The 12,049-nt window shown below is 61.7% G+C and overlaps 1 protein-coding gene across 2 annotated transcripts in view; it reads left to right on the top strand.

Moving 5' to 3' along the window:
* The first annotated feature begins 1,888 nt into the window (after positions 1-1,888).
* FTCD (formimidoyltransferase cyclodeaminase) overlaps positions 1,889-12,049 on the top strand; it is a 56,172-nt gene continuing 46,011 nt past the window's right edge. The window contains exons 1-4 of one of the 2 annotated variants that reach the window (XM_077119247.1): positions 1,889-2,104; positions 7,055-7,369; positions 11,164-11,315; positions 11,605-11,997. In XM_077119247.1, coding sequence (XP_076975362.1) covers positions 1,930-2,104; positions 7,055-7,369; positions 11,164-11,315; positions 11,605-11,931 — 969 coding nt within the window. In that variant the 5' untranslated portion in view covers positions 1,889-1,929 and the 3' untranslated portion in view covers positions 11,932-11,997. Of the gene's footprint in view, positions 2,105-7,054; positions 7,370-11,163; positions 11,316-11,604; positions 11,998-12,049 lie in introns of those variants that run through there. The other variant, XM_077119248.1, reaches the window with a different exon arrangement.

The raw sequence follows: 12,049 nt of genomic DNA, 5'->3' as shown, positions 1-12,049 counted from the left end.
AAGCCGAGGGGCGACAGGACCGAGCACGGTGGCAGCCCCACAGCACCAGGCTTTGGGAAGAGGGGTCACCCCCACGGCACCTGATTTAGACCTTTTCCTAACGTCAAAACTACGAGCTAATAAATTCCTGCCTTTTCAGCCAACCCATGCGTGGTGTTTGCTGTGCTTCCTAAAGAACCCCTAAGAAACAGGTACAGCCGATAAGCCAGTAAAGGAGATCACATCATCCCAGAGAAGGAAGAAAAAAGGGGCAAAGAACTGGAAAAATACAAAGCAAATAACAACAGACTTAAACCCAAACACTTGAATAATTTTATTAACTGTAAATGGTCAGAACTCTCCCATTAAAAGTCAGAAAGTGACACCATGGGTAAAGGGCTCAACACAGCCACCTCATTCACAAGAAATTTTAAGTCAAAAGTCACAGGTTAAAAGTGTGGAAAAGTATGTGTCACTCAACACAAATCCTAAGAGAGCAGAAGTGTTACGTCGGTGTCACCTTGGGCAAGAAGGAAACCGTCGGTGCTGGGAGACGGCAGTTCAGCAAGGGCTCAGCAACCCTGGGCACGTACTGGTTAAGCTGCTGGAACACAAGGTACCAGAAATGGAGCAGCTTTTAGAAAGGGGATTTAACAGTTACAAGTTTACAGTTCCAAGGCCATGAAAATATCCAAATTAAAGCACAACAAGAGGTCGCCTTCACTCAAGAAAGGCTGATGTTTCTTTCTGGAGCCCTCTGCCTGCTGGGAAGGCGCGTGGCTGGGTCTGCTGGACCTTGCTCCCGGTTCGTTGCTTCCAGCTTCTGACGCCAGTGGTTTCCTCTCTAAGCATCGTGGGGCCCTCGCTTCGCTCCTCTGGGACACGGCTCGGGGCTGTGGCTTCTCAGCATCTCACGGGAAGGCACCTGGTGGCGTCTGCTGGTCTCCGCCCGTGTCCAGGTGTCTGCTCTCTCTCTGGGCACTCCAGGTGTCTCCAAACAGCTGTGTCCCTTTCAGCTCTGAAGCAGCTGCTCTCCAAGCGTCTGCATCTGAGGTTTCTCCAAACTGTTCCCTCTTTTAAAGGACCCCAGGAAACTAATCAAGACCCACCTTGAATGGGTGGAGTCACATCTCCAGCCAATCAAAAGGCCACACCTGCATTTTCTCTGTGGAGATTATTTAATCAAAGGTTTCCACCTTATAATATTGGATCAGGATTAAAGGATGTGGCTTTTCTGGGGTACACAACACTTTCAAACTAGCATAGCACCAATAACAGCTTCAAGATACATGAAGCAAAAATCAGAATTGAGGGAGAATTGGGCAAATCCACAAGTGGTGACTTCACGCTCATCTGAGGATGTGACAGGGCATCGGTGAGGCTCAAGGTCTGAGCACCTTGTCGGCCGGCTGAGCGCATCGGCACCTAGCGGGCACCTGGGGATGGTATGTGGAAAGAGGACGCTGCGTGATGAGGCCTGTGGGCACTCGTGCCGTGCGTGCTTCGCGTTTGGAAATCCCCTTCCTGTGGCCCGAGGTTGCTCTAGAAGAAGCGAAGTCACCTTTGGGCAGCCTAGAGGGGGCTCCCCTGAGCCCTGAAGTTTGTGGGAGGGCCGGGGCCGGGCCTGTGGTGCACCTCTGGACGAGCGTCAGGGCCTCTGTGTGGCTTGGTGGAGGTCACAGGCCAAACCCAGGCCCGCAGGCTGTAGGGACGGCGCCGGTCGGGCCCTCCCCGGGAGGCGGCCGCTGCAGCCTAGGCGTGGAGGCCCCTGGCCGTCGTGCTGGCCAGTGAGGGGCCCCGCAGGCCTGTCGACTTGTGGCAATGTCCGGCGGGCCGGGACGCGGCGGCCCTTTAAGGGTGGCGACGTCACAAGGCGGCGGAAGGCGGGGGCCGCGCGGGGCTCCGGGGGCCGTGGGGGGGGGGCAGCACGGGTGGCAGGGCAGGGCAGCCATGGCCGAGGGCGGTGAGCTGCTGAGCCGGCTGCTGAGCGAGAACGCTGACCTCAAGAAGCAGCTGCGCCTGCTCAAGGAGAACCAGATGCTGAAGCGCCTGCTCAGCGAGGGCTGCCGCGCCCGAGAGCCCCCCTTCCCCGTGCCCCCTGAGGACCGCTGCCCCGGGGGCTCAGGTGAGGAGACCCCCGTCTGGGAGGAGCAGGGCAGGGGGCCCAGGCGGGCGGCGGCGCCGCAGTGGAGGCCCCGGGGCCGCGTGGGTCCGTTTTGGGGCTTCACGAGGAGTCCCGCCGTCGGGGGCAGTGGGCAGAGGCCCCCACGGCACTGCTGCTCGGATGTGGGCCGCTCACAGCCCCGCCGAGTGGGCCAGAGGCCGCCCCAGCCTGCCCGACCCGCGGCAGGGCCCTGCAGGGTCCATGGACGGGCCAGGCCGGGGCCACCACAGGCGGCTTCCAGGGCCACGGGGGGTGCCACGCGGGTCCAGTGTGAACGCCACGGCCGCCCCGCAGCAGGCAGCGCCTCCGCCACGCACAGCCGCTCCCCCCACGCTGTCCATCCCGCAGGGCCCTCTCCCCGGGGCGCACAAGTTGGGGGCCCTGCACACACGCCTCCAGGCGTCTTGACACCTTCGACTGGGAGGGAACCTGGGCGCGGAGGCAGGACGGGGTCCCCTCCCCGGCAGTTGGGGGGGGGACCAGGGCAGAGATGGTCATGGCCGAGGGGGCCAGAGAAGCCGACGTCCTCAGAGCCCACGCAGGCCGGAACCCCATGTCCCGAGCTCCATGTGCGTCCTGCCCCCCACCCCGTCCCAGGCCTGCGTGTCCCTGACCCCATGTCCCTGCCCCGCACGTCCCAGGCGTCCACTCATCGCGGTCAGCCGAGGAGGGAGGGATGATCCCTATGTCCACTGAGGCGGGTGGTAGCCCCAGCGGCGTCCAGGGCTCCTGACACGGGTCTTCCCTTCCCACCTAGTGTGGCCACTGCACAGGAAGTGCAGCCGCTGGGCTCCTCTCGAGGGCCGGTGCCTGTCCCTCCTCACGTCCCGTGTCCTGCATGTCAGAACCTGGAGCATCTAGAAGGGTGGTGCTGGGTGGGCATGCAAGAGGGGCCTCTCCCGGGACAGGGGCTGCACATGCTGCCACCACAGGGTCCCTGCTGCCATGCCCCCAGCCCCAAGGAAAAGTACAGGGCCGCGTGCCCCCTTCCCTGCTGCCCGCCCACGTGGGAGCTTCCTGCAGGGCAGCAGTGCCTGGCGCTGGGCAGGCCGTAGCGAGGGGGGATGGGCGGGCTCACCGAGAAGCACCCTCCCAGGTGGTGGCTCAGAGGTCGCACCCACAGCGGGAACGCAGCCCAGCAGCGCCCGTGCCTGGCCGTGCACAGAGGGGACCCCACGGCAGCCAGGCTGCCCTGGGACCCTGCGTTGGCTCACCCAGGGGGTCTCCTGCCCAGGACCACCCCAGAAAGTCCAGGTCCTATGGCCTGGTCTCAGAAGGGGCCCCAGGTCAGCCGCAGGTGGAGAGGCGGCTCAGCAGTGGGAGGGTGGGCCAGCCTCCCATGGGCACAGCACAGGGCCACGGCAGCCTTCCCTCCACTGTCCTGGGGCTCAGGGACCCAGGAGGCAGCACACGGTTTAAGGGACGGAGGCCTGGCAGTGTCCCCTGGGGACACTCACTGCATCTGGTCTCTGCTTGGGATTGTCCTGCTCCAGCAGCCTGGGCATCACAGGGTGGGACGCGCTGGGAGGGTCTGGGACACGCTGGGACGTGCTAGGAGGTGCTGGGAGGTGCTGGGAGGTGCTGGGAGGTGCTGGGACATTCTGGGAGGTGCTGGGACATTCTGGGAGGTGCTGGGAGGTGCTGGGACACGCTGGGACATTCTGGGAGGTGCTGGGAGGGGCTGGGAGGTGCTGGGACATTCTGGGAGGTGCTGGGAGGGGCTGGGACACACTGGGAGGGGTTGGGACGTGCTGGGACGCACTGGGAGGTGCTGGGACGTGCTGGGAGGGGCTGTAGGTGCTGGTAGGTGCTGGTAGGTGCTGGGAGGTGCTGGGACGCGCTGGGAGGGGCTGGGAGGGGCTGGGATGCGCAGGGAGGGGCTGGGAGGGGCTGGGACATGCTGGGAGGGGCTGGGAGGGGCTGGGAGGTGCTGGGAGATGCTGGGGGGTGCTGGGATGCGCTGGGAGGGGCTGGGAGGTGCTGGGAGGGGCCGGGACACACTGGGAGGGGTTGGGACATGCTGGGATGCACTGGGAGGTGCTGGGACATGCTGGGAGGGGCTGGGAGGTGCTGGTAGGTGCTGGGACGCGCTGGGAGGGGCTGGGAGGGGCTGGGAGGTGTTGGGAGGCGCTGGGATGCACTGGGAGGTGCTGGGAGATGCTGGGATGTGCTGGGAGGGGCTGGGAGGTACTGGGAGGTGCTGGGACATTCTGCGGAGGTGCTGGGAGGTGCTGGGAGGTGCTGGGAGGTGCTGGGAGGTGCTGGGAAGCACTGGGAGGGGCTGGGACGTGCTGGGAGGTGCTGGGATGTGCTGGGAGGGGCTGGGACGCTCTGGGAAGGGCTGGGTGGCTCTCTCCCGCCACGTGGCATGGGGCTCCTGCCCACTCCAGGAGTGGACACTCCGGTGGCCGAGCTGGCGTCAGGCCCAGCGTGCAGTGAGCTCTTCTCTTGTTGGAAATTAAAGTTCTTTGTTACCCTGAGGCAACCAGCACGGCATAATGATTTGTTTTCAATGTTCAGCATTACATCCTTGGGATCTATTTTTCTCAAATGAAACTACCGGTTCAGAAGGCAAACATAATTTAAAAAATTTTTTTCCCATAGGATTCTTATCTATGCATTCCTCCAAATGCCTGAGGCATTTATTTGGCTATTTGGGTATCAGTTTTTTCAGGTCTCTTTAGCTCTCTCCACAGAAATTCCTCATTCACTACCGACCTTTTCCGTTGAGCATTTCTTGTAATTTGTTGCAGCGGTGGAGCTGGTTTCCCTTTTCCCTCCTCTTTCCAGACGGCCCGGCTTCTCTGCGGGAGAGCTGCTGGTTTGTGAGTGTCCGCCCCGCCGGCCACCTCACTAGACTTTACTTTGTCCTCATAGGTTTCTGATTCACCCTCTTTCCACCCTTGTGTTCGCCACAAATTACACTGAAGCGCAAACGACACCAAGCCTACTCTTCCTTCGTTACCTCTGTGACGTCCGGGGACCCCACCGGCTCGGGGTTCGGCTGTCCCGGCCTGGCCGACCCCCCGGGCTGCACGCCGTGGTACCACCTCGCGCCCTCACTGCTGCCTGCCGTGACGCCCCGTGCCTGACTTCCCCAGGGCTCCGTGCTGCCCTCCCTGGGAGCAGCTACTGTCCTCCCAAAGCAGGGTGTGATGGAAGTAGAAGTTTCCAGTCGGACTCCTTGGGAGAGCACGGGAGGATCAAGTCCTTCGAGGAGAAAACGCCCCCCCGCCCCGCGGGACAGCGCCTACTTCCGAAGGTCTGTGGTTGTTTTCTGGAAGGTGGTTTTAGATGAAGACTGTGGCAAACATTTCGAGGCATTGCTTAGAGGAGTGGATATGTCGCTGCCCACACTTCCAGCCAGGCTACGCTGGGGGCCGCCTCAGGACCAAACTCGAGCTGACGGGATCATGTTCAGAAGCCGTTTTCTCCAGAACCGACGTGAAGAATAAGGCGCCTTCTCTTCTCCACCATGCAGCCACCCTCCCGGCACCCTGCCCACGGGAGCCCGAGGCCCGGCCTGGCCCTCCAGCCGTTCCGGGACATGCACAGGCCCGGCTCCCCGCGGGGGGCTCCCTGGGGAGGCAGGTCCCCGCCCCACCTGAGCCAGCTGACTCTCCAGGCGGGTCTGGAATCTGTCCTGAAGCTCCCGGCGCCGGTGGCTCAAGGTGGGAGAAACTGCCCAGCGGGGCTGCTGGCTCCAAGACGTCCAAGGAAAGCTGAGGTCAGAGCTGCAGCCTGTAGGTCTGAGTGAAACCCCGCTGAGATCAGGCTTGGTGGAACGGGGGTAAGAGGCCCCATCTAGGGTCAGCAGGAGGAGCTGGAGGGGAAGGCGCCAGTGGCACCGAGGCCGCAGGAGGGGTCAGCTGTGCCCCCCGAGCCTGCAAGGCCATCAGCAACCAGGCACAGCGCTGGCCTTGAGGTTTCCGCTGAGCACCTCCCCGTGCCTGGGCCCGACACGAATGGACACACAGTCGCTAGGTGGCTCTCACCGTCCCCAACGCCTAAGTGTCAAGTCTGCACTCCGCGCCTGTGTCTGCTTCCTGGCCACGGGCTACAAAACTCTGAAACCAAAGAGGATGAAAGGGTCAAATCCCAAGGGACTTACGGCTTCCGTCTCCGAACACTTAACAGGCCCTAGCCCTGCTTTCTCAGCAAGCGTTTTCCATCCCTAACCCAGCAGCAGTGCCGGGAGGACAGGAGGGCAGGCGCAGCAGCCTCCGAGCCCAGCTCCCAGCTCGCTCGCCCTGGAGCCCCCATGCCCAGCCTCAGCCGCCTCCACAGCGGGCTCCCGGGGGCTCGGGACGTGGGGTGGCCCCAGCGGGACACCGAGGTGGCTGGACAGTGGCCCAGCATGTCCGCCTGGCCCCTAGCTTGTGCCAGATGTCCCCGGCTGGCTCACGGGACGAGGACACGCACAGGGGAGGCCGGGCAGGGCCTCGGGGGCAGCTCGGGGTGCAGGCGGGGCGCACGAAGGCAGCAGCCTGGACGACGGCTCCAGACTCGGGGGATCTGGGTGGCGGCTCCGTGCTCCCACGGTGCCCTCGGCGGCGGCAAGCGGATGAGCAGCCTGGCCCTGTTCTCCTAGGCACGTTTTAATGTTTTCACACAACTCTTAGAAAATCAATTTCTCAAATACATATGCTTTATTGCTAGGGGAACAAATTCATGATATGGGAGTAGAAAAGGATTTCATGACCATAAAGTGGCAAATTTAGGTTAACATTTAAATTCTTTAACGAATCACCACAAAAAAGGTTAAAATACGAGCTACATGTAAAAGATGTTGATATTTAATGCGGCTGCAAGGGCAGGGCGGCCGTGGGGCAGCAGGCGCGCCCTCCCCTCTGCTTCCAGAGCGCCATCGGGGGACCCCGCCTGACCCTCGCCCTTGTCCCTGCGCCCCAGGGCCCGAGTACAGCCGATTCCCGGGCGTCTCCGACGCACCGTCCCTGGAGGACCTGCTCTGCTCCGGCGAGGACGACGCGTGCCCAGGCTACGCCGCCGCCCCTGCGTCCTTCAAGGCCTTCCTCAGCCCCCCGGAGCTGGGCGCCGCCCGCAGCCTGGACAGGAAGCTGTCCCCGCTGCTCGGCCACCTGCCCGACCCGCTGGCCGACAAGCCGCTGCTCGAGCCCAGGGAGATGGCGCGGCCCAAGAAGGTGTGCTTCTCAGAGAGCAGCCTGCCCGCGGCGGACAGGGCCCGCAGGAGCTACTACCTCCACGGTGCGCGGGGCGGGAGCAGGGGTGGGGGGCGGGGGGGCCGGGGCGGGGCGGGGCCGTTCCCCTCACCCTGCAACCCTGGGCAGCGGGAGGAGCTGAGAGCTCCCGGCTGCGCCCTTTTTAGGGTGCTGAGCAAGCTTGGGGGACCCCACGCCTCTAGGCCTCAGCTTTCCTAGCTGAAATCCAGGGAGGGTGACGAGGTGTCCAACGACCATCCCACCTCTAACTCATGTGGGGCTGCCCTCCCAGGACAGGGGGCTCTGGCCGCGGGCGTGGCGTGTCTGCCCCGGGAGCAGCACCCCTCCTGCCCTGCTGTGGCCCCAGCCCCAGGCTGGAGCGAATGCCCCGGGGTGCTGCCCAGGTGGCCTTCTGCGGGGCACCGGCAGCCTAGTCCCCGGAGCCCGTGGGCGCAGCGCCCCTCCCTGCTCTCTGCACAGAGGCAGGGTCTTTGGCCTTGGGGTCTAAGGCAGGTCTCACCCCTGTCACCACCGCACGTCCCCAGGGGACGGCTCTGGGCCGTACCGCTGCAGCCCCTTGCGGCTCCCCAGTAGAAGCTCGAGGGCTGCACCTGCTGCCCCCCTGACTATTGGGCCCTCAGGTGGCCAGTGCACCCCAGGACTCAGATGGGCTGTCAGGTCCCCGTACAAACCTCTTTCCAAGCACCTGCCACCCCCTCCAGCCCGCAGCCTTTCCAAGGCGTCCCGGCACTGTCTGTTGTCTTGGGCTGTGTGGAGCCCATCTGCCGTGGGGGCTGCCCCCCGGAAGGTGTTCAGTGGCTCTGGGGCAGGAGTTCCATGGCAAGCTGGACATGTCACGGGCCAGAGGGCTGGGAGGGCACCTGGGGCCTAGGCAGAGGGTCGCTGCTGGGAACAGTGGGACAACAGGGACAGTGTGTGGAGCACCAGTGCAGGTGGGGGCCCCCGGAGGGAGGGTTGGCCCCTGGGGGAGCAGGAACGGAGCTTGTCCCCGCCTCTGCCCCACCCACTCAGGTGGGCACCTTTGCGCCTCGAGGTGTCCCTCCACTTCCAAGCACAGAGTGGCTGTGGGAGGCACTGCCCTCTCAGCCTGCTCCCGGCAGCTCCCTGATGCAGCAGCTGCTCCAGGGCCTCGGAGCCAGGAGGGCTGGTCCTTAGGCTCTGCCGCCAGCGGACAGGAACCGGCTCCGATGAGCCAGCTCAGAGGCTGGGAAGCCTGGGGTCCCCTCTGAGAAAGGCAGCCTTCTTGTCTCTTTAGCGGCTGAGGAGAGGAGGGTGCAGCAGCGAGAATCCGCGGGGGGACACCACTGCCCCGCGTGGCGTGGTGTGGCAGGCCAGTCGACCTCACTTCAGCCACTCCACGCGGTGGGTGGGGGGTCAAATGTGCATTTCCCTGATGATTGGTGACGCTGAGTATTTTCATGTGCTTTTTTGCCATGCTTTATTTCATGAAGTCTGTTCAATTGACCAGTTTTGGAAAAGTGAGTTGTCTTATAAATTCTGCATACAGGCCCTTTGCTGGATGCATGTTTTTGTAAATAGCGTCTCCCAGTTTGTGCCTAGCTTTTTCATTTTCATGGCAGTAATTAGTGAATAGCAAAAGTGTTTGATTTGATGAAATTCAACTTACTGATTTTTTCTTTTATATAGTTCATATTTTTGTGTCCTATTTAAGAAATGTTTATGTCCCATTTAAGAAATGTTTGTGTCCCATTTAAGAAATGTTTGTGTTCTGTTTAAGAAATGTTTTCTACGTTTTCTTCCAGAAGCTTTATAGATTCAGATTGTCTGAATATTCAGGTGTCTGATCTGTTTGAGGTTACTGCTTGGATACGGGTTGAGCTGTGCATCTAGATGCCCACTAGCTCCAGCGCCAACACTGGAGAGATCACCTCTACCCCTCACTGTAGGGACGTTTCAGGCAGAAACCGGTCGTGGTTACCCGTGGCACCTATTCGGAACTCCGTCTGTTCCACTCCTCTGTCTCTGCTGATCCCGACACGCGGTGCCTCGATGACTGAGGGTTGCAGTCAGGACAGGGGCCCTGTTCTTTCTCGGATCTGTCCTGGGCCTTAGGTCCTTCGTGTTATCAGATACATTTTAGAATCAGCTTTTCTGTACCTCCAAAAACCTTGCTGGGATTTTGTTTGGGATTGTGCTGGATCTACAGATAAATTTGGTCGATCTGTAGAGAAACGATACCTTAAAATGTTGAATCTTCTGATCCAAGAAAACTAAATTCCATTTTTTTAGGCCTTTAAAAAATTTCTCTCAATGAAGTCTGTAGTTTCCTATATGTAGGCCTTACGGTCTGTCATCAAATTTGCCTCTCAGTATATCATATTTTTGATGCTATAATAAATAGTATTATTCTATAAATTTCAGTTTCTGATTGTGTGTTGCCACTTCTTTTGGTTTCTCAGCTGCTAAAAATGCCGAATGGTGGGTCGGCTTAACAGCAGGAATGTGGGGCTTTTGGTTTCAGACGAGGCTTCCCTGCAGGGCTGGTGTCTCCTGGCTGACGAGCCGGAGTTCCTTGGCTTTCCCGCCAGCTGGCGATGTATGTGCTGGTGTCGTCTCCGTTTTCCTCTGTGTCCCTTTACTTCCGGATCTGCCTGCTCCCATGGCTTCTCCCCTGCGTCGTCTCCCAAGGCCTCCAAGTACCAGGGGTGAGACCCGTCCTGCTTCAGGGGGTCCCAGCCTCGTCAGAGGTCCCATCTGCGATGGGCCCACAAACCCACAGGAGTGGGGGAGGGTTGCCGTGGGGGTGCAGCTGAGCGCACCGGGAAGGCATTTAAAGCTGGTCCACTCCCGTGAGTGTAAGCCACCTAATGAGGGCCTCGGTTAGGGCGTGTGTGGTCCAGCCCTCTCAGCGGGGTCCTTTTTGGAGGGGATGACTCAGACATGGAGGGGGGAGACAGAGAGGGAGAGAGGGAGAGAGGGCCACAGGAAGCCGGCTGGCATGGATGGAACCTGCACATAAAAGAGATCAACTGGGACGAGCCCAGGGGAGGGTCAGGTACTGAGTGGAAGGGTTTTGCTCGCTGTACAGAAGGTCTTCGCTGGTCACGGCTTTCCATGGTGACCTCTGACCACCGGTGCTTACAGGGCCCTGTTGCAGGAAGAGACAACAATTGATGGCTGTGGCAGGCCCTCACACATCCAGAATTTGTCTGTGAGCAGATTACAACCGCAGGCTTTCCATTACTAAGAGTTTGCTTGGGGCCCACGATTTTACAAGCTTTTATGTTTGGGGAGGTTTCGATGGTTTGGGGGGGGTGGGTTTCAGGGCTTTAGGGGAAAGTTTTGTCCCGGGAGGTCTGCAGTTCAATAAGAGACACAGGACTTGCAGTTGTCTGTTAGTGCTTTCAGAGCTGGACAGGAAACCAGGGATTGGCAGTTGTCCTATTTTGTCCTGCTTCTTCAGGTAGAACCGAGAATATTTACTGCTGGAGCAGCTTGTTTTTAGGAATATGGCCTTAAAGTTCAGGGGTCTGGAGGAAGGAGAGACGCTTAACCCATGTGTGGCTGACGTGTGTTTTGTTCCCCTGATTGGGGGAGGCGTGCAGGTCAGCCGGGAAGGGCAGGGGCTGTGCCAGGCCTGGTGCTGGCACAAGGGGCATGCCCCAGGCTTTACTCGAGGCACCTGGGGGGGTGCACTCTGCAGCACCCACCTTCCAGACCACAGAGGGGGTCAGGGCTGGACCACCTGGAGCAGCAGCTCCAGGGGCCTCAGCCACACCCGGCCTTGGCTGGAGCTGGCTCCTTTGAACTAAAATGGGGGGAAGCCTGGGGCGGCAGGTGACGCCCCCGCCCCTGCAGAGGTGCAGAGCGCCCCGGGCACGGAGAAGGATGCGCGCGTGGTCGGGGAGATCGCCTTCCAGCTGGACCGGCGCATCCTGGCCTACGTGTTCCCGGGCGTGACGCGGCTGTACGGCTTCACGGTGTCCAACATCCCCGAGAAGATCAAGCAGGTGGGCACAGGGACGGGCAGGACGGCGGCCCCTGGGTGGGTGGGCGGCGGGTGCGGCTGCGCAGGCCTTCGCGGCCCTGGGACAGTTTCCGGGCGGGCGCTCGGCGCCGCCCAGCGCTTACGACTTGGTCTGGCCCGAGAGTCGCCTCCTGGGGCCGGGCTGGAAGCTGCGGGTCTCCGGGCTTACCTGCGTGGCTGGGCCGGCGCGGGGCCTTGCGTTCCCCACTGCTGCCCGGGCGGGGGCCTGCCAAGCGGGACGGCGGGCCGCGCTCACCCGCGCCCGCCCGCAGGCCTCCGTCAAGTCCCTGGACGGCTCCGTGGACGACAAGAAGCTGCGCGAGCTGACGCAGCGCTACCTGACGCTGACGGCGCGCCTGGAGAAGCTGGGGTACAGCCGCGACGTGCACCCCGTGTTCAGCGAGTTCCTCATCAACACCTATGGCATCCTCAAGCAGCGCCCCGACCTGCGCGCCCACCCGCTGCACAGCAGCCCCGCCGCGCTGCGCAAGCTGGTCATCGACGTGGTGCCCCCCAAGTTCCTGGGCGACTCGCTGCTGCTGCTCAGCTGCCTGTGCGAGCTGTCCCGGGAGGACGGACGGCCGCTCTTCGCCTGGTGACGCCGCCGCCGACCGGCGTGTCTGTGCCGAGCCCGGGGCCCGCGGTGCCTCCCGCGCGTCCGCCCCGGAGAGGGGGTGGCCCGCACTCGCGCAGGCCCGCCGGGACGGCTGCAGCCCC

Source organism: Tamandua tetradactyla, chromosome 10, assembly GCF_023851605.1.
Source record: "Tamandua tetradactyla isolate mTamTet1 chromosome 10, mTamTet1.pri, whole genome shotgun sequence".
Taxonomy (NCBI): Eukaryota; Metazoa; Chordata; class Mammalia; order Pilosa; family Myrmecophagidae; genus Tamandua; species Tamandua tetradactyla.
The sequence above is the reverse complement of the archived record's forward strand: the minus strand, read 5'-3'. Positions and strand labels throughout refer to the sequence as shown.